Here is a 27323-nt window from a genome sequence, read left to right as displayed (position 1 = left end):
ACCAGTGAGGGCGGGGCCAGACAACTGCAACCCGAGGCCCTGGGCCAGGACTCCAGGTCTGAGATACAGCAAGTTACGGGAATCTGGAGTCCAATAGCGTCCCCTGGATGTGGAAGTCAAGAAGGTTCCCCTTGGGGCCAAGGGAGTCTGAAGGATCTGGGTGGGTGTGGGAGGCAGGTTCATCCACACCACATTCTAGGACCCCTGAGGATGCAAAAAGGAAAATTTCCCATGGAGGTCCTGCCTCTGTTAGATGTTTGGGTCTGGCCACTCCCGGTCACAGAAAAAGACCCTTGGCACCCAAAGGGGTAAACAAAAAATTACACGAGGCTGACTGTGATCCTTTTGTCTCAGATTCTGCTGAGTCACCATGACTCCGGACTTGAGAGGGCTGAGAGCAGCAGGGACACTTGCTCCCATGGAAATGAGTGAGCTTCTTTGACCAGGTTCAGCTTTTGCACCGATGGGGCAAAGGGGCATAGAGGGGCATAGAATGCACTTCCCTGCGCCTCACGGCTAGGGGAATGAACCAGTTTTGCCTCCCTAGAGCTAGGTTGGGCTAGGCGGGTGAGGGAGATAGCAGCTATGGGAAAGGATCACGGAGGCAGATGAAAGTTTAATGGCTTCACACATAGCTTTACTGAGGATTTGAAACCGAAGAGCAAAAGTTAAAAATCTTTGTAAGTAAAATTTACAGTAAAGTCATCCTATAGGATAGAGAGGAGACATACAGGATACTGCCCTGAATGTACATCCTACATGATACAGGGTCTAGAAAAAAGAAATTAAACTTGAAAGTGATAATTCTGAAGAATTATGGAGGGAAGGTAGTGGAGAGTACACAGGGCCCTCACCAGAGGTGTCAATTTTGAGGTGGTCCTGGAAAGCTTTGTCTTCAAGATAAATACTACTTGAATACACTGTTTCTGAAAATCAAAATAAATACCAAAATACAAATCGTGAAGAACAAAATATTAAAATGGTAAAGACAGGATTAGTGACAGTGTTGTAGGGACAAATGAGGCAAGGCACTGAAGATAGCAGGAAACCGTTTTATTTGGCTGCAGTCAGGTTCAGAGGGCCTAGCTTTTGCTGTAATCAGTTAGTCCCCTGAACCCCGAGTTCAGGGAGTTTCAGAATTTTATACCCAGCATGTAAGGGGAGGGACTCAGAGGTTCACAATCTGCAGAAGTTCACATAAAAGCAGCTTTTTCTTTCACTGTTCTGGGCAAGTTAACTCTTCAAGGACAACACCTGAGAAGGGGAGAGCTTCTTCTCCCCTTCCCTTCCTCCCTCTGCCAGCTGTTACCATGGAGCCCAGTTGGTAATTTCTCTTATCTTAAAAAAAGTAGACATCTCTGTAAATCCCAGCTCAAGGCCAGAGGCCTTGTTTGTACATTTCTACAAACTACTATACTGGATACATTTGTGAAAAACTAGTAAGGGGGTGTCCAGCACCTGGAGTGCTGGTATCTTCTCGGCCAGTGGCCAAGTAAACAGGGCGACAGGAAAATAGGAAGTTTATCCACCTTGAATTCTTTTGCAGAGACTCTTTTGCTGACAGACCTAAAACCAGTCTGGGTGAAGATTTCTGAAGAGGCCCAGTTAAGACTTTTCAGTGGAGAAAGGGGGTGCCACTTCAGATGATGAATCATCGCAAANAGCCCATTTGTAACTTATCTTAAAAATGTAGACATCTCTGTGAAGCCCAGCTCAAGGCCAGAGGCCTTGTTTGCACATATCTTCAAAGTACTATACTGGATATGTTTGTGAAAAACTAGTAAGGGGTGTCTAGCACCTGGAGTGCTGGTATCTTCTAGGCCAGTGGCAAAGTAAACAGGGCGACATGAAAATAGGAAGTTTATCTACATTGGACTCTTTTGCTGACAGTTCTAAAATCGGCCATGGTGAAGAGGGCTTTTCTGTGGAGAAAGGGGGTGCCACTTCAACAGTACCAAGCCATACTGAGCTTGATGATAAACTCAGCTGGCTTTATTTAACATGTTGTAATTTTGTTTACCTTAAACTTTTTTCTTCTTTGGTCTTTTTTTTTTTTTTTTAGTACTTCAGTAAAATTATCTCGATCATTGAGTTTTCTGGTGTCTCCTTAAATTTTGTGCCTGATGGGTGGAGCTATAGCTCAGTTGGTAGAGTGCTTGCTTGCCTTGAATGAACACCTGGGTTCAATCCCCAGGACCACAAAAAAAAAAAAAAAAAAATTATGCCCAAGGCAGCATTATCTTACTCCTTACTCTAGTTGGAGCCTTAACTGTAAGTTAAGTATTTCTCCATAATACAAAGTAAATTGATACTATCTAAAGTTAATAAATGGGGGCTGGGGATGTGGCTCAAGTGGTAGTGTGCTCGCCTGGCATGCGCACGGCGCTGGGTTCAATCCTCAGCACCACATACAAACAAAGATGTTGTGTCCGCCGAAAACTAAACAATAAATATTAAAAAACCAAAATAAAATAAAAATAAAAATAAAGTTAATAAATGAAGAATTAGAGGCAAAAGCACATCATTAGAATGTAGCAATCTCCAGAATCATTAAACACCACATTTTCAAGTGTAAGAGTGAAAAATGATAGAGATGCCTATGTATGCATTTAAGAGTTAAAACTATAGTTGGGCTGTGGCACTCACCTATAATCCCAGTAACTCGGGAGGCTGAGGCAGGAGGATTGCAAGTTTGGGGTCAGGGCAACTTAGTGAGGCCCTAAGCAAGACCCGGTCTCAAAAAATAAAAAGGGCCTGGTGTGGTGGTGCACACCCGTAATCCCAGCAGCTCAGGAGGATCACAAAGTTCAAAGCCAGCCTCAGCAAAAGTGAGGCGCTATGCAACTTAGTGAGACCCTATTTCTAAATAAAATACAAAATAGGTCTGGGGATGTGGCTCAGTGATAGAGTGCCTCTGAGTTCAATCCCCGGTAGCTGCACACCCCCCCAATAAATAAAATAAAAAGGGCTAGGGATATGGTTAAGTGACCCTAGGTTTAATCACTAGTACCAAAAAATACAAATATAAAATACAAAAGGCCTGGGAGTGTAGCTCAGTGATAAATCCATTCTGGGTTTAATCACTAGTTACCCCCACCACCCCCCAAAAAAAGTGAAAATCATTCTCTAAGGGGCATGGAAGTTCAGTACAGAGGAAGAACTGGTCAGCAGGAGCTTCCTAAGGGACTTGAGATTTCAGCTAGACCACTTTAAAGGTATCTACTTCAAAATAGTATAAAAGGACATGTTAAAAAGATCTGGGCAGTCATATTTGACCTTTGACTCTTAAGTACTTTCTTTTTCCTCTTCTTGGGAAGGTGTCTTGAAGCACCGAAAATGATTTAGTGTTTGACATCTGTCACAGGCTTTCCTACCATACAGCCTCCAACAAAACTCGGGTGTCCAGAAACCCTGGTGATAGAATTGTTTACCTTTTGTTTACCTTTATATCAATAAGGTGGGGAAAGCACCCAACCTTCGAGTGGTATGTGCTGGGCAGACTTCGAGGGAATCCTTGTGATACCTAACGTTCTTATAAGATTGTCTAAAATGAGAAAACACATCAGCGGGACTGTGGTGTTCCCATGTGTGCTAAGTATGCCCGTGACTGTCATCAAGCATGCCTTCCTCACCAAGGAGCCGAAAATCACTGTGAAGGTATTGAAAGCACAGGAGTTAGAAAGCTAAACTAAAAAAAGAAGCTTCTTTGAGTAATGAAAGGTCAAAAGGCAAAAAATAAAAATAAATGAAAAGGTCTTGTTAGCGTTGTCCAATTGAAATGGTCATACTGTGCTGCCCAAATAATGTGGCTTCAAGTTACAAGTGGCTATTGAGCTGGGGTGGGGGCTCATGGACTGAGGGGTTGGCAGTGTTGGCTATTTTGTCCCCCTTCTCTCTTCTCTACCACTCTGCCCTGCCTACTATGTGTGTGCCCCTGGAGGCTGACTGCAGATGGCATTGCTTGAGCTTCCTTGTTCTCTGGCTTCCAGATGCGTAGCCTATGGGCTGTATCTGCAAAAGGTCAGGGGGCAAGAGAAGATTCTGCCACCTCTGCGCCCTGCCATCCTCAGAAGAGTCGCTCATATGGACAGCCCTTCCTGTGACTCCGACTCCCTGGGCCTCCAGTCACTGTGGTCCTCCCCTTTGTTTCTTCAGGCCAGTGTGAGGTCCTGGCTTCCCACTGCTCCTGGTCCTTGGGTGCCTCGCTGTTAAGGCCCTATTCTAAAATCCCTAATAAAACGCTGGGTCTTTTTGAAGTAAAGGCAAAGGATTTATTCTGGCCAGGACTGAGGAAGCAGAAAGGAGACAGTTCTGCAGCCCAAGACACTGAACTTGAAAATAGAAAAACCACAAAGGACGGGGGTGAGAGGCAAGTGCCATCATAAATCACATTTCTCAGAATTCGCACCTCTTATACCTACTCAGGAAGTAAGCTAGTACCAGCTCCACAGTTTTTCTATGCAAGTGGCCTCTTACCGGAAGGGGGCCAACTTGGCACAGGGTGAGATGTCTGAACAGGATGAGGTCAGCCTCACTTACCTTTCAAATCAGCCCGGAACATCACCATCTCAATTTGGTTCCCTTGACTTTGTCCACACTCTTTTGAGTGTGCCACCTGCTTCCTGTCACACCATGACTGCTGTAAAGCCTTGAAAGACATTACCATTTCTTAGAAAGTGCTGACTGAGGTGCACCTGGGACAGCATCCTGAGAAAGACCCTTTAGATTCAGACCAAGGAGGCAGAGCAACTGCGTGTTACAGAGAGTGTGGGTGAGCACGAGGAGACAGGTGGACAGCTCTTCCCAGAGGTATGTCTGTCAAGCAAAGATCAGAGAGACTGCAGTAGCTAGAAGGCCGTGGGTGTCAGAGGAGGGCGTGGGGCATGCTTGTCTGTGGTGAGTGGGTAGCGACGTGCTTCAGGGCTTTTGCAGTGCGTGGGGTGTTGCCGGTGAAGATGCTGAGTCCTGAGATGAACTCCAGAGCACAAATGCAGCAACTGGGTTATTCTGGAGGAGGAATCTTCTTTTTGAGAGGAGGGCTTGTCCCGAATGCTGGGATGTTGAAGATTTGATGGGAGAACAAGGAGTTCCTAGACTGATGACTGTTTGGCCTGTGCCAACAAAAGTCAGGTCACTGGCTGAGAGTGAATGAGAGGTGGTGGCGATGAGTTCTGCAGGCTGCGTAGGTTAAGAGCACAGTCTGTCCCAAAACCGCTCTCGCTTTGGGTACAGCCATGAATTGGGGGATCCCTAATGCTGGGGATCAAACCCAGACCCTATTGTGTGCTAGACAAGTGCTCTACCACAGAGCTGTGCTCCCAGCCCTGAGAGGTACTTGTGCAAGAGTGGTATTTGATTGCATGTAAATTATTCCCCAATAAAGTCACTTCTTAAAAAGGAGAGTGGTTGCATTGGTGAATGATATTACAGGGCTGACTGACATTGGCCATATCAGAATGTGGAATATTCCACAGGATAACAACCTGGTTTAACCAATAATTCAATGCTATGAGAAAAGTGAGGAGGGGTATGTATTAGGAAGTGTTCTCCAGAGGAAACAGAACCAACAGACATATGTAAATACAGAAAGACATTTACCATGAGGGTTGGCTCCCATGATTATGGAAACTAAGAAGTTCCATGTTCTGCTGTCTGCAGGCTGGACACCCAGGAGTGCCAGGGTGTGTAGCTCCACCCAAACCCAAAGAGCTGAGAACCAGAGGAGCCAGTGGTGTTTGTGCCCTTCCCAGTGTAAAGGCCGTAGAATCAGGAACACTAATGTCTAAGGGTGAGAGAAGATGAATGTACCAGCTCAAGCAGAGGGAACAAATTACCTCTCCTCTGCCTTGTTCTATTCAGGCCATTACTGGATTGGATGATGCCTACCCACATGGGCAAGAACCATCTTTACTCAGTCTACTGATTAAAATGCTAATCTCATCAGTTGTGGTGGCACATGCCTATAATTCCAGCTATTTAGGAAGCTGAAGAAGGAGCATCACAAGTTTGAAGCCAACCTCAGCAATTTAGCAAGACCCTGATTCAAAATAAATAGAAAGGGCTGGGGATGTGGCTCAGTGGCAGAGCACACCTGAGTTTCTATCCCAGTATCAATCAATCAATAAATATAAAAAATGTAAACAAATAAATAAAATACTAATCTTTTCCAGAAACTCCCCCTAATATATGTCAGCATAACTTGGCTAAAGGATCCCAGATAGGGCTGGGGATGTGGCTCAAGTGGTAGCGTGCTTGCCTGGCATGCGTGTGGCCCGGGTTCGATCCTCAGCACCACATACAAACAAAGATGTTGTGTCTGCCAAAAACTAAAAAAATAAATATTAAAATTCTCTCTCTCTCTCTCTTTAAAAAAAAAAAAAAAAAAAAAAGGATCCCAGATAGTTGGTGGTGATGTAGGAACAGATGAGGCAAGACACAGAAGGCAGCAGGAAGCATATGTATTGTTGGTTATGGTTACCACCAGATTGAGAGGGAATGGCTTTCACTGTAAATAATTATTCCCCCTGAACCCCAAGTTCAGGCAGTTTCAGAACTTTATACCCAGTGTATAGTGGGAGGGGCTCAGAAGTTCACAATCTGCAGAAGTTCACACAAAAGCAGCTTTTTCTTTCACTTTTCTGGGCAAGTTAATGCTTCAGAGAAGGGGAGAGCTTCTTCTCCCCTTTCACAGAGCCTAATTAATAACATATTATCTTTGAAATGTAAACATCTCTGTGAAGCTCCTGCCTAAGGCCAGAGGTCTTGTTAAAGGATCTTATTTGCATTTACAGACACACTTCCAGTTTGAAAACTTTTACAAAATATTATGTAATTGTTACTATATTAGATAGTCCATAAATGTTTATGAAAAATTAGTAAAAAGGTGTTCAGCACCTGGAGTGCTGATCTCTTTCAGGCCCAAGTCCAAGTAAGACAGAGTAACAGGAAACAGGAAGTTTAACTACATTGAACTCTCTCATATTCTTTTGCTGATAGTCCTAAGATCAATTTTGGTGAAGATTTCTGGAGACAATTAAGATTTTCTGGGGCTGGGGATGTGGCTCAAGAGGTAGCGCACTCGCCTGGCACGTGTGCGGCCTGGGTTCGATCCTCAGCACCACATACAAACAAAGATGTTGTGTCTGCCAAAAACTAAAAAAATAAATATTAAAATTCTCTCTCTCTCTCTCTTTAAAAAAAAAAAAAAAAAAAAAGGATCCCAGATAGTTGGTGGTGATGTAGGAACAGATGAGGCAAGACACAGAAGGCAGCAGGAAGCATATGTATTGTTGGTTATGGTTACCACCAGATTGAGAGGGAATGGCTTTCACTGTAAATAATTATTCCCCCTGAACCCCAAGTTCAGGCAGTTTCAGAACTTTATACCCAGTGTATAGTGGGAGGGGCTCAGAAGTTCACAATCTGCAGAAGTTCACACAAAAGCAGCTTTTTCTTTCACTTTTCTGGGCAAGTTAATGCTTCAGAGAAGGGGAGAGCTTCTTCTCCCCTTTCACAGAGCCTAATTAATAACATATTATCTTTGAAATGTAAACATCTCTGTGAAGCTCCTGCCTAAGGCCAGAGGTCTTGTTAAAGGATCTTATTTGCATTTACAGACACACTTCCAGTTTGAAAACTTTTACAAAATATTATGTAATTGTTACTATATTAGATAGTCCATAAATGTTTATGAAAAATTAGTAAAAAGGTGTTCAGCACCTGGAGTGCTGATCTCTTTCAGGCCCAAGTCCAAGTAAGACAGAGTAACAGGAAACAGGAAGTTTAACTACATTGAACTCTCTCATATTCTTTTGCTGATAGTCCTAAGATCAATTTTGGTGAAGATTTCTGGAGACAATTAAGATTTTCTGGGGCTGGGGATGTGGCTCAAGAGGTAGCGCACTCGCCTGGCACGTGTGCGGCCTGGGTTCGATCCTCAGCACCACATACAAACAAAGATATTGTGTCTGCCAAAAACTAAAAAAATATAAATATCAAAAATTCTCTCTCTCTCTCTCTCTCTCCCCCCGCTCTCTTTCTCACCTCACTCTTTAAAAAAAAAAAAAGATTGTCTGTGGAGGAGGGGATGCCACTACAGTGAAAGATAAAATTAAATGTCAGTTAATTGTGTTCATGAGATAAAACAAGCAAATGTATTGTTTGGATCTTGATGCAAACAAAAAATTGTAAAAATACATCTTTGAGAAAATTAAGGAATGACTATTATATGATCTTCAGAAATTACTATTCATTAGTTAGGTTGATAGTGGTGTGGTGATTAATTTTGTTGTTATTATTATTACTATAGTTTGGACTGGGGATTGAATCCAGGGGTGCTCTACCACAGAGCCACATCCCCAGTCCCATTTTTTTTTGGGGGGGGGTATTTTATTTAGAGACAATCTCATTGAGTACATGGTGATTCATTATCCTTTTTTTTTTTTTGTACTGGGGATTGAACCCAGGGGTGCTTTACCACTGAGCTACACCTGCAGCCCTTTTTATTTTTATTATTTTTATTTTTTAAAGAGAGAGAGAGAATTTTTTAATATTTATTTTTTTTAGTTTTCGGCGGACACAACATCTTTGTATATGGTGCTGAGGATCGAACCCGGGCCGCACGCATGCCAGGCGAGCACACTACCACTTGAGCCACATCCCCAGCCCCAGCCCTTTTTATTTTGAAACAGGGTCTGGTTAAGTTGCTGAAGCTAGACTCCAATTTGTACTCCTCCTGCCTCAGATTCTTGAGTTGCTGGACATGAGCCACTGTACCCTGCTGCCCCCCCCCCCCCNAGCCACATCCCTAGTCCTTTTTATTTTTGAGACCATTTCTTGCTAAGTTGCTGAGGTTGGCCTTGAACTTGTGATCCTCCTGTCTCAGCCTGCAGAGCTGCTGGGATTGCAGGCTGTACTGCTGTGCCTGGCTTCTTTCTTCTTTTCCTTCTTTCCTCTTCCCCTTCTCCTCCTCCTTCCTCTTCTTTTTCCCCTTCCTTTTTTTTTTAATGGAATATATTCTCCAATAGTTTCTAAGAAAGAATAAATGGAAAGTAAATTTTCTTACACATTGCATATCTACCTGCCTGCCTGTGTAGAATTCTAGGCTGAAAATTGTCCCTTAGGACTTTGAATGCCCTGATATATGCTCTCCAGGTTTTGGGGTCGTTGAGGAGAATTTTTCATTATCTGCTTCCTGATCATTTGGATCTGACCCACTTTTTCTCTCTCTAAGCATCTGAGATCTATTTATTCCTAATGTTATAACTTCCAACTTTCTCTTATGGATTTGTTTTTGGTGTGATAGCTAAGATATCATTGCCTAATCCAAAGCCATGAAAATTTAAACAAGTGGGTTTTTTAAAGAATTTTCCTCTTTGAGGTAAATTTTATGTATGAGATTGGGTAGGGAATAAACCCCCATTTTATAGATAAGGAAACTGAGGCACTAAGTGGTTATGTGACTGCCCATGGTCATATAGCTCTTCAATGGAATAGTCTAGAACGTGAACTCAAGCCACTGAGCTTCACAGTCAGCTCCCATCCCGCGCTGAGTTAGAGCTCTTAGTCTGGCTTCAGGTAAACTACTAATGCTCTTCTCTTTTTAATATTTTTAAGCTGTAGATGGACATAATACCTCTATTTATTTTTATGTGGTGCCGAGGATTCAGCTCAGTGTTCACATGTGCTAGGCAAGCACTCTACCACTGATCCACAACCCCAGCCCCTAATGCTCTTCTCTTTGGCCCTGGTTGCTTAGTCTGTAAAAAAAAAAATGTGGGGTTGGGGCCATACTGTCTTCCCACCTTAATTTGTTGTCAGTACAAGTTCATGATTCCCCTGGTCTTTTCTGAAGCAGGCTTTAGTCCCATGAGGATACAGTGTCCTCAAGGTCCCTTCCCATACCCCCAGGGAATAGGCCAGGCCCCTGGAGCTGTGAAGCTTTGTTGATTGTCTTCATTATCTGGAAATACAGCAGAAGTAGGAGAGAATCCTCAGGAGTCGCCCCATCTGCCTCCTGATAGAAGAATACAAACAGCCTCATTAGGCACCTGTTCATACACAGTGTCCACACGCACAGCTGCTTTTTCTGCACAAGTAGTCCCCAAAGCTCCCTTGCTTTTCTCTGAGCTGTGAATGATGGACTTTGTACATTAGCTCAAGAGCCATTCTTGGGCCTGTCTGGGGACCTGGGTATCTGTTGTCCTCAGTGGTTCCTGTGGATACCAGTTATCCCTGGAGTAAAAAGGTTCTGTGTTAGGGGAGGAAAGTTTCCTCTACTGTAAACCCTGTTCTTTTCTGTCTTCCTGTCTCCCAGCACCGTCACTGCCTGACAGGACATATGCCATTATGTTGAACTTCCTGTGTTTGTGTCTTGCAGGAATTTTGTCATGTTACGTATTGCCTGAATTAGGTCACCCTCTATTTGGTTAATAACATTGGTTAAATTGAACTCTTTTGAAATGACATTCATTTGCTGTGCTGGCATTTTGTCCGATGTAGCACATCTGGATAGACTACACAGTATAGAAGGGACTCCAATGTTCATGCTTGGTCCTCTTCATCCCCACAAGTAGCTCTTCAGCTTTTATACAAAAAACAAAAAAATGAGGGAACTCATTTTCTCCCGGCTGGTCTACATCATGCATTCAATTCCACACACAGATATTCAAATCACTTCAGATCCAGGCACCAACCTCCATGAGGGATGTATAAAGCCAAGCCACACCTAGTCCCCAATACTGGAAGCAACAGTCAGTAAATGTGCACCAGCCTCCCTCGCCATCTTGGCTCAAATAATTAGTCTCATTACTATCTTAATTATACGAGAGTCTCTTGTGTAAAAATCTACCTCCAAATACATATGCACACAAACTGTGTGATCATCCAACTTCTCCACTGTAGATTTCTTCCCATCTGTAGGCGCTGGGGTGTCAGTATCTAATAATTTGGGGACTATTATTCTAGACATCCCAGAGTTGGTTCATTTTTCTTGGTGCCGGGGCTTGGACACAGGGCCTTTTGTACATGCCAGGCAAAAACTCGATTAATGAGCTATACCAATTCCATTTTTTTTTTTTTTTTTTGGTTCTGGGGGATTCAATCCATGGGTGCTATACCCCCAGACCTTAATTTATTTTTTATTTAAATTCTGAAACAAGATCTCACTAAGTTTCTGAGGCTGGCCTTGAACTTGTGATCAAGTAAAGGCTGTAAACTGTCTTATAAATTAAAGGGGCTATTGTAAAGTACTTAATGTAGACACTGTAATATGCTTATATGCTTGAACATGTAGCTTTCTACAGTGAAGTACCAGGCAACTGAAAAGAAAAAAACTCCTGATCTCTGAACTGACATTGATTTTCAGCACTGAGTATTTATTTTGGGGTACATCAGGGATTGAACTCAGGGGCATTCACCACTGAGCCACATCCCTAGCCCTACTTTGTATTTTATTTAGAGACAGGGTCTCACTGAGTTGCTTAGTGCCTTGCTTTTGCTGAGGATGGTTTTCAACTGTCGATATTCTCAGCCTCCCAACCCTCTGGGATTACAGGCATGTGCCACCACGCCTAGCCTAAGTATTTATTAAATAATAAATTTACCAATATTAAATATCTTGAGTTTGATAAGTGAGAGATACTTAGGTAAAAGACCATCCTTTTCCTAAGAGACAAAGGCTGAAAGAGAGCGAGTGGGACAAGATGTTAAAGAAGTGTGAATCGGGTGAAAGGCTGTGGAGTTCACTATACCAAACTTTTCTGAACGACTAAAATTTTTCAAAATAGAGGTTAAAAAAAAAATCAGGGCTCAGTTTTCCTATGCAATATTTATTATAATTTTTGGCAGAAAGATAAATCTAGACTCTTAATCCTTGCACATACAGCTTGTTAAGCCTTCACATTCCCTAAGATGCAAGAACCTGGTTCATTGCATAGAAGCTTGCAACCATGTTTATTAGAAAAATATTACCATTTGGAAATTCCTTCCCTTGAAGGTTTAAAATTTGCTCCAGGGCATCACTCTTTCTGTTCTCCTCAAATTTCCATTGACAAAGCAGAAGTTCCAGCTCTGGATGCTCTAAGACAAAGGGTGGCTCAGTCCCGCCACAAACCCCACACAACACTGGGAGTCATGCAGCAGCACCGCGAAGCTCGGCCTGTCATTTCCACCCAGATGGTTCTAGGAAAAACACAGTTGGGGGAATGAGACACCAGAACTCCTCAGTGACTGTGATCGAGTCTGCCTGCAAAAGCTCACACTTCACCTTTTCTTCACAAACTTCTTTCTAGAGGCATTGGGATTTAATCGTCTTCGCCCAGCTCCCAAAGTGCTGTCCCGGAGCTGCAGGGTAGCTGAGCGGCTGGAGATGTCATTCTCTGCAAAGGGAGAGACCCCTGCTATGTAGTCAGGGGCAAACACATCGGTCTTCTGCCTGGCCTTGCGGGAGAGTCGCAGCTGAGGGAAGCGCTGATCCTCAGTCAGGTGGGGGTTGATGGCATATTTGCCCCCTTTGGGCATGGGAAGTGAGTACTGCAAGAAAGAGGAGGGAAGGCTGTCAAAAGAGGGAGCCAGTCACATGTTTATAGACTCTGTGTACCACTCTCACAATAGGAAGTGTGCATGAGCAGCTCTGAAATGGCAGTGTGTGTTCTAGGGCCACGCAAATAACTTAAGAGTGATGGGAAATGGTTCTAACGGGTATCATTCTGAACATGGTTGGGCAGGGCTAGGATGCACTCTGTGATGTGGGGTTGACATTGAATGTACCCAGGCCCAGATCTTTGCTGCTAAAAATCATTCTCTATAAAAAGGAGCAGAGCCGGGCTGGAGTTGTGGCTCAGTGGTAGAGCGCTCGCCTAGTGAACTTACGAGGGCTTGGCTTCGATCCTCAGCACCACATAAAAAATAAACAAATAAAATAAAGATGTTTAAAAAAAAAAAAAAAAAAAAAAAAAAAAAAAAGGAGCAGAGCCCCTGAAAGAAATGGCTGACTCTAGGTTAGGGCAGGAGAGCCTGGGAACAACTTCCTATACCAGAAAGTGAGAACCTGTTCAAAGAATAATTGGGACATGTCAAAAGGACACAGAAGGCAGCTTGAAGGGGCTCTCGGTGATCAAACATGAAACAATTTGAGCCTCAAAATGATGACTATAGTAGGATCACAGCCTGTAGATTAAAGTATAAATTCACAGGACCATACTCATAAATGGAATAGAAGTATAAGTTCCTCTTTATGAGTAAAACACTAATAATAAACAGAGAAGAGTTGATGGAATTAGAAAATCACCATTTGGGACTGGGGCTGTGGCTCAGTGGTAGAGCGCTCGCCTAGCAGGTGTGAGGCATTGGGTTTGATCGTAAAAATAAATAAATTATACGTATTATGTCCATCTACAACTAAAAAAAAGAAAGAAGGGGGATAGGAAGGACAGCAGAATAAAATAGCACTACTATTGCTGTATGTATATACGTAATTGTAAGGCCAATGTGATTCAGCAATCTGTACACTCAGAAAAAGGAGTAATTATACCCCATTTGATTCAAATATATGTCAAGATCACTGTACTGTCATGTTTAACTAATTAAAACAAATTAAAAAAAAAAAAAGAAAATCACTATTTGGCAATCATCACTGAAATAAATGATTTAGGCACCTTTAACTAGAGTATGTTCCCACAGATAAATTATTAATTATAAATAATTTTCTTTTTGGTAGTGGAGATTAAACCAAGGATTGTTTTACCACTGAGCTGAGTTCCCAATTCTTTATATATTTTTTTTATTGTGATGCAGGGTTTCATTAAGTTGCTGAGGGTCTCACTGAGTTACTGAAGCTGGCCTTAAACTTTGTGATCCTCCTGTCTTAGCCTCTTGTGCCACTGGGATTACATGTGTATGCCACTATAATTAAAAATAATTTTACAATGTATCTATTAGAAACTACCTTAACCAAGTGATCAAAGTTAATATCACCAGTAACTATGCAACTAATGTACCCTCTGCTATAATGCACAAGAACACAATATTATCACTTTGTGGGTATTCCTGACCAACATGCATATAACCTGAAATGATGAGTAATATCAGACAAATCCGAGCGAGGGGAATGTCAAGATCATGAAGGATGAAAGATTTGAGATATCACTCCAGTTTAAAAGGGACTCAAATGCGAGGAGTCATGGTAACACCTTAATTCCAGCTATTCCAGAGGCTGAGGCAGGAGGATCATAGGTTTCAGGCCAGTTTGGGCAACTTAATGCAACCCTGTCACAAACTAAAAATAAAAGAAGGGCTGAGGTTGTAGCTCAGTGGTAGAACACCCCCAGGTTTAATACCCATACTGTATTTTTTTTTTTGGTGGTGGTGCTGGGGATTTGAACCCAGGGCCTTGTGCATGTGAGGCAAGCACTCTACCAACTCAGCTCTATCCCCAGCCCTCCATACTGCAAATTTAAAGTTGCAAAATAGTGCAGAGAATTAATACTCTCCCTTCACCTGGATGTCTGTGTTGATCTTTAACTATACCTGCTCTATCATCCTCCTTCTAAATATATATACACATGTCTATTTTTTTCTGAACTACTAGAGTGTATACACATAATGATCTTTTGCCCTTAAAACAAAGACTGATTTTATATACTGTGTTACAGTACAGTTATCAAAAATGTATATTTCTGTGTTCAGCTTTTCAACTTACCTATAAATCTAAAATTACCTCAAAAACAAAGTTAAAATATTCTCCTCAGGTACTATTGGCACATTTGCTGCTTGGGGGACACTGGTGTCAAGGTCACTTGACCTTGTGTTTCCCATCTCTTCATTCACCTCTCCAGATTTCCTTGCAACAAATCTGAGGCTGCTGTGTCCAGCCCTGGCCTCTCTTCCATGCAGGGCCTTCACTGTTCCCTTCCATGCTGCTTTATGGGGCTTCTGCAGATTGTGCCCATCCCCCAACTCTTGTACCAGCCTCCTCTGTATCCCAGAGGCCCTCCAACATGTGGCCCCTCAGCACTCAGTGCAGAGTTACTAGCTACTTCTCATTAGATTGCAAACTCCTCAAGAAACGCATGAGGCTGGCGCACACTGCCTATTGGATACCCACGCCACAGGCTTTTAAGCCTGTATCTCCTGGACATGGCTGGACCAGCTTTTCTTCTGTCCTCTGGTCATTCTGATTCTGGTGTTAGTGGCATGAGGAACACGTGACTCACCCGGAGGCCTTGAGGATTCAGCACCTTGGGGTTGCGGGAGAAGTGCATGCACAGGGTGCCGTCGTCACTGACCGTCACGGACACTTTCTTCAGCGTCTTGTTCCCACAATGTGCACAGAACACTCGGCTCATATCAGACGTTGTCCTGGGAGACCCAAAAGGACATGTTGTGTACTGGCAGCACAGGTAGCAAACTCAACCCATAGCACAAGGCGAGTTCATGCCTTTTAAATGGAGAAAAAGCTGAACCACATTATACTTGTCTTTATAAAAACAAAGGCCGCTGATCTCCTGAATGAAGATACAAGTGAAAAGCTGCTGTCTTCCTCAGAGGGGAAAGGCAAATGCCACATGGAGCAAGTCACCATGAAAACCAGCAGGATGCTGTTACATTAATAACGAACTTTTACTAAACGTTGCCAGGTTCTATTTTCCAAGTTTAACGTCAAAATAATCCTGTGAGGTCCATACTATCTCAATTTCATAGAAAGGGAAACTGAAGCAAGCTAAGGCACCCTGCTGAAGGTCACATCACATGGCTAGTAACCAGGCAGTCTGGCTGTAAAATGACAGCTCTCGACATCGTTGTCCTTTCTCCAAGTGCATATTATCTACCTTGTCCCCAAATGTCAGTTTGGGTGTTAACTCAGGAGGTGGCAAGAATTTCTTCTTAATGCATCACAGAGGAAACACTGTGTAACCCGGCATGTTGATGAGTGTGGGTGCAGAAGGCAGACCCGAGGCCTGGCCTCCTCCTCTCCGCTCAAGCTCCTGAGGAGGACCTTGGACAGTAAAACTGCTATTGTCAAGGGCTAGGCAGGAGCCTGCATCTGTCTCTCAGGGCTCCCCACGAACTCCTAATGGTCTGATGAGGGCTGTGTGAACTGGCTGGAGAAGCCAATTCCCTCATCTGCAGTCTCCTGAGTGAACTCAATGCCTCTACACAGATGCTGTAACTAATTATTCCACGTAAGAAACCATCTAGTCATTGTACTAATCTCACAAATATGCAGAATACTGCCCAAGCATTTCTAAGAACGAGCATTAAATATGGGAATAAGGGCTTTTGTACAAAGGACAATGGGGGAAATTGGGATCTTATGAAGCAAGCAGCTTTACTCTGAAAAGTGTGGTTCATTTAGGTACGAGGAGACAGAAAAATTAAAGGAAGGTTCAGAAAAAGCATGGGCTGATGAAGTCCCTGACAGAACTGCATAGGATGGTGGTGAGCTGGACCCCTGGGCCATCAGGGAAGGGTTATTTTTAAGCCTCAGGGAAACAAAGTCACACCAGGTTACTCCCCAGTGCGGCAGCTTTGGGGGCCCAGTGAGAGACACCTTGATGTTCCAGAACTGTCCCTCACAGGCCTCTGCAACATACAATCTGTAAAATGACCAGTTCCAGCCACAGATGTGGGATGGCTAGAAGCTAGCCCAGGCTAAGTCCCTTCTACTCCAACCAGAACCCTGCCCACAGAATACTAGTCCCACCACAGGAAGACAATTGGAGCCTGGAGAGAAATGCAGAGAAAGGAGCAGTCAATAAACTACAGTTCACCCGGAGGGAGCACTTCCTACGTGCCAAATACCCTGCCAAATTCTTTAAATGATCTACCTTCCTAGTTCCTCACAACCCTTTCAGTTTTATTTAAGAGGAATCTGAAGCAGAGAAGGGAAGCAACTTTTGAAAATCACAGAGGTAATAGAAGGGATCTGGATGTGAACACACATACTCTGGGTTCCTCCATCTAATAGAAAAATTTCAGGTATAGAAGCAAACAGAAGAGCAAAATGACCTCCAAGTACCTCTCACAACTTTATCAACTACCAACTGATGGCTCATCTCACTTCATCTCTACTCCTACCCACTCCTTCCACTTGTGTATTATTTCAGAGCAAATCCTAGACAGTCCATCCACAAATGTTTCAGTACATATCTCTAGAGAATCAATGTTCTTTGTTCTGGAACCCACATCCTTAATGCTAATGTCACTGAAGATAAGGTGGGAGGTCACTGGCAACCTGTCCCAGGGCTTCACTGGTGGAAGTGGAACGCAGGCCACATAGGAATGATGAAGTGGAAGGAAAAGACCTATAACACAGGGTTCTCTTTCAGGAAGTCTGTAGTAGGGGTAGGAAGAGAGTATTCAACAGAGGGGCCCTGGCCCCAGATTATCAGCTACCTACTTGAAACAGCCATGACAGCGCAAAATGTAGCTCCGAGCCTCCCGAATCAGCATGCCGTTCACCGCCAGCACATGCAGCCCCATCTGCAGCAGGACATTCTGCAACCAACAAGTTAAAGAATAATGAAAATAAGTTTTAACAATGGCTTTGTAACTAGTTAAGTGAACTCTGCATACACTGATTTGGCTTGTGATCTGTGGCTTTTGTTAAGCGAAGTGAGCTTGGCATGCCTTGATACAGAGAGGAGGACCCAGGTTTCTCTCTAGCTGCAACCACTGGAGCCTGTGCTCACCATTAGCAATCCTCTCAAGAGAGACGTTTATTTTGTCAGGGGAAAATATTCTCCCTGTTATCGTTACATACCTAAGCCCAGAACTACACACACTGAAAGGAAACCATCAACTGACTGTGAATCTTGGTTTTTTTTTTTTTTTAATGTATTTAAATTTAAATATATTTTTTAGTTGCAAATGGACACAATACCTGTATTTATCTTTTTATGTGGTGCTGAGGATCAAACCAAGGGCTTCACATGTACTAGGCAAGCAATCTACCACTAAGCCACAACCCCAGCACCCTGTGAAACTTAAATATTAAAAATTCAACATACTGAGACTGGGGTTGTGGCTCAGCTATACAGCGCTCATCTACCATGTGCAAGGCCCTAGGTTCGATCCTCAGCACCACATAAAAATAAAAAAAATAAATAAAGGTATTGTGTCCAACTACAACTAAAAAATAAATATTAAAAAAATTTAACACACTACACAAATTTTATTACTATATGATATGATTGTGTGGCCTCTAAGCAAAATTTGCAATTACCAAAGAGCACAGGTGAAGTTTCTAGAACCAGGAAAATTAGCAGGACACAAAAGCAGCTCTGTATACATCACCAATCTTCACAGGATCACTGCTGGTGACAGGCCCACCATCCTACCCACCTGCATGGCGAAGTCTGTAGTCACACAGCCAACCCGCACATCCTTCGGGACATCGCACTGTTCTAGCTCTTGATGGATCTGCTTGATGTTGCTGGGGGTTATCCACCCACCCCCGTCATCACTATCTTCATCTTTCCTTTCTTCAACTCCCTCCTCCTCTTCCTCCTCCTCATCTTCCTCCTCTCTGTCAATCTGAAACATCAATAGAATTCACAAACTGCCAGCCCACAGGAACGGTGAGGAGAATTTGCATTGTTACTAGAAAGAGATTTTAAGTCAGGGCCTTACCAGCAGCTCCTGTAGTTCACGTTCAATATTAGGCAGAGGGTTCTTCCAGAACAAGAAGGAACTGAATTCTAGGTTCTCAGGCTCATCAGCTGGGTGTCTGTCTGTCTTTTCTTGTGGGGGTTTAGGCTGAGATTTTAAAAAAATAATAAAAGTAAAAATGGAGTTATAGGTGACTGCATGACATACAAGTCAGACTACACAGAGCTGGACAAACTATGCTGTTGGCCCAGGTAATTCTGATTTGCTATAAACAGACTGTGGCGCTGGGACATGTGGCAGCAAAAAGCCTGATGAATGGGGCTCATCTAAGGAATTACCTTGGAGGGCAGATGAAAACCGGAAATGTGCAGAGGAGTTTCTGGATGCTGAATTGAGGAGCTCACTTTAACCTTAAAATAAATAAATAAAAGTAATTAGAGCTGGGTGTGGTGGCGCATGCTTGTAATCCTGTGGCTCAGGAAGCTGAGGCAGGAGGATCACAAGTTCAAAGCCAGCCTCAGCAACTCAGCGAGACCATATCTCTTAATAAAATATGAAAAAGAGCTGGGGATGTGATCAGTGATTAAGTGTCTCTGGGTTCAATCCCTCATGCATGTGTACCCCCTGCCCCAAAGAGGTAACCAGAAAAACCCACTATTATTTTCCCCTGGTTATAAATATCAAAGATATCTAACATTAGCCAGGTGTGGTGGCACAGGCCTGTAATCCCAACAACTTGGGAGGCTTAAGTGGGAAGATTGCAAGTTTGAGGCTAGCCTTGGAAACTTAGTGAGACCCTATCCCAAAATTAAGCTAAAATAGGGCTGGAGACATAGCTCTGTGTTAAAAAGCATCTCTGGGTTCAATGTTCAGTAACAAAAAGGGAAAACATTAAAAAAAAAAGGGGGGGGGGGACAATATTCAGTGATCTTAACACCACTAAAATGAGTACTTCAGAACTTTTTTTTTTTTTTTTTTGCATCACTGGGGACCTCACCCAAGATCTTGAGCATGCTAGGCAAGTGTTCTACCCATTGAATTACATAACCAGTCCTTTTAAAAATTTATTTTGAGACAGGGTCTGTGAACTTGTGATCCTCTTTCCTCAGCCTCCCAAATACGGGTGTGTGCAACCAAGCCTGGACACTTGTTTTTTTAACCATTATACACAGACCTGTAACAAACATGATTACCTGTACAATTTGGTTAAAATAGTTAACATAAGTGGCTTAGAGTGGAATTGCTCGGTTAAAGGATATGCTTTTGATATGGAACATGTAATTCTTTGCCAAATGCTGTGGAAAAGGATGACTTTTAGAAATCATAGTTGGGGTTGGGAATGCAGCTCAATGGTAGAATGCTTGCATAGCACAGCATGGATAAGGCCCTGGGTTCAATTCCCAGCTTGAAAAAATATATTAAAAAAATAAACCAGAGGTTGACAGTTACCAACCAGCTACACTGTGTTCAGAAAATCAAAGTCAGAGTTTATATAAAACCAATAAAATATTCCCTTCACCATCATCCTGCCAAAATGTTGTGGAAACACAAAAGTATGTATTCTAGGACTTTAGACTCTGGATTGGAGAACTCTAAACCTGCTAAAAACAAGCGAGGACAGTTATGAATAGGTACAAATGTGCGCCACCAAAGTCTTAACGACAGAGGAGATCAAGCAATTCTTTGTCAACACTATTAGAATTAGATTATTACTGTTCATTATTTGGTTTCCCCAATCCTCTGGCCTGGAAAGAGGTAATGGGACCCAAGCACAAATATGCCATCACTCTCTTCAACCTAACCAACCTCAACAGAATCCACAGTTTTGAAGGTAGGAAGGATTGAAAGAAATGGCAAGTACACGGTGCTCCTTCTTTTTTACTTCCAGAAAGAATTCAGTGATAAAACCCCCAACCCTCCTGATTTACCTTTTCTGGTTCTTGTTTTAGATGAGACACCCCAACAAATTCTGCTTCCAACTGGTAAGTGAGTGCCAGCACTTGGATATCTGTGGCAGAGAGGCTGGGATAGTCTCCAGTTTTCTTTGAAAATTCAGTCACTGTAAACAAGAAACTGACATTAGTTAAGGGTGAAAAACAATACAACCTTGGGTAACCAAAACAAGTATGAGAAAAATCACTATCACATAAAAATGCCAACACTTTCATCCATTTTATAACTTATTTCTACTTATGACTAAAAAATTTGTATTCTCTACCAAGAGTTAGGCCAAATAGGTTTACTATAACATACTTATCAAGCGCAGATGAAGGAACAGAAGAAAGTTAATAGAAACTCATTGAAAGCCAGCATAATATTTGACCATGATTAGAGTTCCTTACTGAAGCTTTGGTATTACCATTATTTTTGTGATAATGAGGATTCAACCCAGGGGTGCTCTAACCACTTTATTTTTTTGAAATAGGGTCTACATTGTTGAGGCTGGCCTTGAAACTTGTGATCCTCCTGCCTCAGCCTCTCAAGTCACTAGGATTATAGGCACACACTGCTGTGCCCAGCCTGAAGGTTTGGCATTATGTAAGCCCTCTTCTCCCCTACCTCTAAAATTCTTTGATTCTAAGTATAACAATCTACATTTAAAAAATGGACAGTCATATTTCAAAAAGGAGTAGAAAGCTGATTCAACCATATGTATAGTCTGATGAAACAAAAATATTTAAAAACAGCCAGTTTTTTGAAAAAATAATTACAATATGCACAATACATAGTAAATGCCAGCTATTACTACTGTATATACTGTATATACTGACAAAACACAATAAAATATTCTGGTAACAGATGCCTTTTGCTACAACAACACAAAGAACAAGTACACTGATAACATTTTCTAAAAAAGATAAATAGCAACTACAATTTACTGTCCACTTACTATGTACTAGATACCAAGTTGAAAGCTTTACATGTTAATTTCATTCTCAACCAGATCCTACTAAGTACTATTAGTACTTTCTCAGAAAGATTAAGTACTTTGCAAAGATCCCACAGCTAGTAATCTGGGGGAAATCAAACTAGCAGAGAAGCAGTTTGAGCAGCCTCCCAACCGCTAAAATATTTCCAACCACAGACAACCTTTCTTGAATATCACTGCTTATTAAGCCAAGGGATAACTAGTTTTTTAAAATAATCTAACGCAAGGCTTAGCAATATTCCTTTCTCTGGGCTGAAGCTGACCTCCATAACAGCTATCACCCTAAGGAAATGGACAAGACTGAGAGATCTGTGTTCTTTGATTTATTTAATTTTTGCGTGGAGATGGAACTCAAGGCCTTACCCATGCTAGGCAAGCCATCTGCCATCTTCTACTTAGAATCCAAATTAGTTTAATGCATTCTTACAAAGTGCTGGACACGGTGCCAAGTGACAAATTACTCATTTAACATCCACAGCAACCTGGTTGGAAGGTGCTATTATTCGCGTTTTACAGTTGAGGCCCACAGTCTGAGTGATACACCCGACAGCACAGAGCTAGGCAGTGGTAAGGCCGGCTGAGTTCGGGCCTGGGAAGCCTCTCTCACAAGGGTCTAGAACGTGCTGTCGCCAAGTCAAATACTCTGACAAAGCAACCAGATCCGCACGCAACTCGCACCCAAGCAAGTCGCCTGTGGACTCTGGGCCCCGGCTTCGAGGACGATGCTGAGGCAGAGGCACTCACCCAGCCGCACATACTCCGGGAAGGGCTGTTTGAACCGCAGCTCGTAGGGCAGGACGGCGAGCCGCCGGCGCGTGGCCTTGTCCCGAATCTCGCTGACCACCTCCCGGATGGTGTAGATGTTCTTCCCGATGTCCTGCGGGGAAACCAGCCCAGCTCAGCTCACGCTCGCCCGCTCCAAGTCCCGCCCCTCCCGATCCCATGCGCTCCCTCAGGGGTTGCCAGCTGAGATTCCACTCTTCGGGGCTGGAGCTCCCGTACCTGCAAGGCAGCGTCCCGCAGGAAAGCCCCAGCATCCGCCACAACGTGCTCCACCGGCGCCATGTTGCTGGGGCGGGCACGCAACGCGCTTGCGCCCGCCCCTGCATCGCAATCCAGGCCTCGGGAACCGGGAGGTGCGGCCGCGACTTAACAGCGCCCCCTGGCGACCACGCCCACGTCACCGGACTCAGTGTTCCCTTTGCTCTTAAGCAGCGACTCTCCAACCCAGCTAGGGAGGTGCGGGGCAGTGTTCAATCTTGGGATTTGAGGGAAGGGACAACTAAGGAAATCTGCTTCAACATCCACTCCTCAGTACTTTTTAACTTTTTTTTTTTTGGTACCAGGGATTGAAACCAGATATGCTTAACCCCTGAACCACAACTCCATACCTTTTTATTTTGAGACAGGGTCTCAGTAAGTTGCTCAGGGACTTGCTAAATTGCTGAGGCCAGCTTTAAACTAGCAATCCTCCTTCCTCAGCCTCCCCAGTCTCTGGGATTACAGATGTAAGCCACTGTGCCTAGCAGTAACTTTCTTAAAATTTCAAGTAAATATATACAGATATATATTCAAGTACATATATACAGATATATAAAATTTAGTCAATACAGACCACCTAATTTAATTGTAACGATCCTATGAGATAGGTACTATCTTCAGGTAAGTAATAGTTACTTAAGACCAAGAGGCCCAGATAACTTACCTAGGAAGTGGTGGTAACCAAGTAATCCTCAAACTGACTTGGTGATTCATTCTTATCCATTATGCTATATGGCCAGTGTTTATGTACTCCCACTTCATTTTGAGCAACTCAGGTTCAGGGTCTATGTTTTATTTATCTTAGTATCCTCATCCCACTTCCCTAAGCAAAGCACAGAATTTGTTAGAAAATATTTTCTTACTGAATTGAATGGAAGGGATAATAGTTTCCACATTTCCTTTCAAATTAGAGAGTCCATAATTATGAGAACTAGCCTAATACATGCTAGCAATTTTAGCAGAATATTGACTTGAGTCTGTATATTCTATCTTTATCCAAAATCTATTCATCAGGTTTCCACTCCAATTTTATATCTTACCTGTGATTTATCTGACCTCAGAAGTCCTTTGGTGCCCTGATAGTATTCATCAGCAGCTACCCACATCCCTTTTCCTTCCTTTAACTTTTTCTGTATCCATCTTTCTTAGCCCTCAAGTCAGTCTGTCTGTCTGTCTGTCTCTCTCTTTTGTATTAGGGATTGAACTCGGGGGTATTCAACCACTGAGCAACATCCCCAGCCCTATCTTGTATTTTATTTAGAGATAGGGTCTCACTGAGTTGTTCAGTGCTTCACCCTTACTGAGACTGGCTTTGAACTTGGCGATCCTCCTGCTTCAGCTTCCTGAGCTGCTGGGATTACAGGCCTGCGCCACCATGCCCAGCTCAAGTCTCTTCAACCTCTAGAGCCTATCTGTGCTACCTACCTATCCTAAAACAGTGCAGCTAAAGGCGATTTCCAGTTTTCTAGTATATCCTGCTGTTTTGTTTTTTATTTTTCAGCTTTCCCAGATTATCTGCAGGATCTGAAATTACTGAGCACCTCCTTTCTCTGGATTGTCTTGCTTTGCCTGGTTTGGGTGATTCTCTGTGATCCTGGTTTCTCTGCCTCATGGATGGCTTTTCACCCTCTTTCATTGACTCTTTTTGTCTTACAACCATGGTACCCTCCATAGAACCATCTTAGCATTTTTGTTTATCCACCTCTGCATTTGTTTCAGCAATACTATCTATCTCCAAGACTTCAATAATCACATTTGAGGATCTCTTTTCCCAAATCATCTCCTCCTCCTCCTTCTTTTCTCTCCGCCCCCGCCCCCTGCAGTACTGGAGATTGAAGCCAGGAGCACTCTACCACTGAGCTCTATCCCCAGCCCTTTTTCTTTTATTTTTGAGACAAGATCTTGCTAAGTTGCCCAGACTGTGCTCAAAATTACAATCCTCCTGCTTCAGCCTCTCCAGTTGTTGGAAATACAAACTGTGCATCAAGGTGCCTGGTAAACTCCTCCCAAATTCTTTGTCCAATCCCTGTCTTATTTCCCAGCCCTCTTTTCCATGAAACTTCCATCTGAAAACTTCTGGCATCTTCACTCAGGAGGAAAGTTTAAACTGATATAATTATCTGTTCCCCTCAAACTTTTTACAATTGCTAGAGTCCCTATTTATTATCATTATTATTAAAGGCATTACCAACCAAAGCATTCAAGTTAAGAATCTCTGAGTCATCCTCATCTCCACCCTCACTCTCAACCAGTACTCATTTCTCTCAGAACACTGTGTTGACGCCACTCTGAAATGTTTGTGGTATCTGGATCCCTTCCACATCCATTACCATTACTCTAATCGAGTTTTTATCTTTTTCCCAGAAAATAAAATTCCTTCAACACTACTATTGCAGTCTCTAATTTCTCCTTTCCCAGTTGATCATCCACATTGACCTAAAAGTGGAGGAAAGATGTGGGAACTTGACTCCCTACTGAAGGAGAGTTATTGAAATTTGCAGGTTATCGCTTTAAATGCTAACGAATGATCTAGGTTTGTGATTCTCAAACTTGAGCATCAGAATCACCTGGAGAGCTTGTGAGAACAGATTACTGGCCCCCATCCTCCGTTTTGGATTTAGTAGGTCTTGGCAGGACTTGAGAATTTGCAATTCCCTTAAGTTTCAGGGGATGCTGATGCTACTGACCTGGGGGCCATAACTGGAGAGCTACCTTTTTTCTCCCTTTTGGTGCTGGGGCTTGAACGCAGGGTCTTGTGAATGCTAGGCAAGTGCTCCACCACAAAGCTATATTCTCAACTGAGAGGCCATGTTTTGAGATCTACTGATTTAGATGAATAATCTGAGAAATTTCAGATTTGAGCTATTTCCTAGTAAAAAGAATACTTAATATAAAGGATTTCTTGGCACTTAGAAACTTCTGTAGTACTTTTTTGTAGCATTTTAATCCCTTTTCTGTTTCCCTTTAACATTTTACAAGCCCCGGAAAGCCTTGGCATTTCCATTTATTCAACAAACAAGTACTGAAAGCTAATACCATGATAGATAAGCTTATATAACAGCCATGAGCAAATGGATAATTTGTGCAATGTCTAGGGGCACCTTCAGAGTTTTTGAGTTTGAAATTGGATCTTGAAGCACTACCAGGGTAAAAGCACTACTGAGGTGTGAATGTTCAGGGAATTAAGGGTAGTACCTCTGGGTAGCACAGGGTATCTGGGGGAGAATTTCTCAGAGGGTGAGCCCCTGGGACAAAAATTGTTTTTTTTTTTTTTCCACCAGGGATTGAACCCAGGGGTGCATAACCACTAAGCCACATCCCCAGACCTTTTTAAAAAATTTATATTTTGAGATGGGGTCTAAGTTGATGAGGTTGGCCTCAAACTTGAGACCCTCCTGCCTTAGCCTCCCAAATGCTGGGATTACAAGCATGTGCCACAACGCCCAGCACCCTGGGACAATTTTTGAAGTTTGTGGCTTTTTAGAAGGCAAAGGACTCTCAAAACACCACTCCCAAAATTATGATCACTTAAAAAAAGTTTGCTTAGGGCTGGGGATGTGGCTCAAGTGGTAATGCACTCTCCTGGCATGCGCGGGGTGCTGGGTTCCATCCTCAGCACCACATAAAAATAAAAAAAATAAAGATGTTGTGTCCACTGAAAACTGGAAAAAAAAAGTTATTTGCTTAACAAATAACTAAGGATCCATCCAAACTTGAAGACCCAAAAGTAATGAAATAATTAGTACATAGTCCTTAAGACTAATCAGATGGTTAATATTAAAATTTTAATTTATTTTTTTTTTTTGCAACACTGGGGATCAAACCCAGGGCCTTGAATGTGCTAGGCAAGTGTCCTACCACAAAGCTAGATCCCCAGAGCCTCCCTCCCCTCCATTTTAAATTTTATTTTGAAACAGGGTCCAAGTTGCCTGACTGGCCTGGAACTTTGGATTCTTCTGCCTAGGCCTTTCAAACAGCTGGGATCCTAGCATGGACCACCACACTTGGAGATTAGTGTTATTTTTAATCAGCGTGACTAAAGGTGAGAAATTGAGCCCATACAACTCATCAATGTTGAGGGTCCAGATCATCAGTAAAGAATGTTGATTCAAAATGTTTTACTAATTCATACAGATCTATGTACTCTGTAAAGGGAATGGGGTTGGTTTGGTGTGGCAGGTTATTTTATGGACCCAGCCAAGTGTTTTGAAGTTTTTAAATTTTTGTTGCAAGAACTGATGTGTCACAAAGTCCTGGACTTTTGTTTTTAGAGCCTAGGACAAAGCTTGACACATGGTAGGTGAAAAGTTGCCAGAACTAGCAAATGCAAATAAGAGATAATTAAATTTGATTTTCAGATAATCAGCAAATACTTTCTTTTGTATAAATATGTCCCTTGCAGTACTTGGGACATGTTTTACATTCTTGTTTATATGAAATCAAACTAAGTACGTCCTGTATTTTATCTGGCAACCCTATTAAGGAGCTCAAGTGATGTCTTAACTGGAAGGTCTTCTCTCACCTGGAACACGGGGTTAATAATTGTACCCGCCCCCATAGGGCTGACAGAAAAACTAAATAAAGCCGGTGGCACTCAATTTACATGATTGCTCGGGGATCACCCATCGAGCGCAACACCTTTCCGCTGGCGAACACTCGGGCGATAAGAAGGCGGCCTTGGGGGTCACAGGTTCCTGGGCCCAGCCTAGGTTGCCCGCACCTGCGAGCCCGGCCAGCCTCTTCC

At 42.9% G+C, this 27323-nt stretch overlaps 1 protein-coding gene across 2 annotated transcripts; it reads right to left on the bottom strand.

Annotated features, from left to right (window-relative positions):
* Positions 1-11808: 11808 nt before the first annotated feature.
* On the bottom strand, positions 11809-22686 carry Nob1 (NIN1 (RPN12) binding protein 1 homolog). 2 transcript variants are annotated; one of them, XM_015496141.2, is made up of 9 exons: positions 22541-22686; positions 22283-22415; positions 20538-20668; positions 18948-19019; positions 18631-18756; positions 18343-18534; positions 17399-17496; positions 15213-15357; positions 11809-12531 (listed from the first exon to the last, which is right to left on the bottom strand). In XM_015496141.2, the coding sequence occupies exons 1-9, from the start codon at positions 22601-22603 to the stop codon at positions 12262-12264; spliced, it is 1230 nt and encodes a 409-aa protein (XP_015351627.1). In that variant the 5' UTR covers positions 22604-22686; the 3' UTR covers positions 11809-12261. The 2 variants fall into 2 exon arrangements, with proteins under 2 accessions (XP_015351627.1, XP_048648342.1); XM_048792385.1 differs by having other exon boundaries at positions 18376-18534.
* Between the last annotated feature and the right edge of the window lie 4637 nt (positions 22687-27323).

Source organism: Marmota marmota, unplaced genomic scaffold (genome assembly GCF_001458135.2).
Source record: "Marmota marmota marmota unplaced genomic scaffold, marMar, whole genome shotgun sequence".
NCBI lineage: Eukaryota > Metazoa > Chordata > Mammalia > Rodentia > Sciuridae > Marmota > Marmota marmota.
The sequence above is the reverse complement of the archived record's forward strand: the minus strand, read 5'-3'. Positions and strand labels throughout refer to the sequence as shown.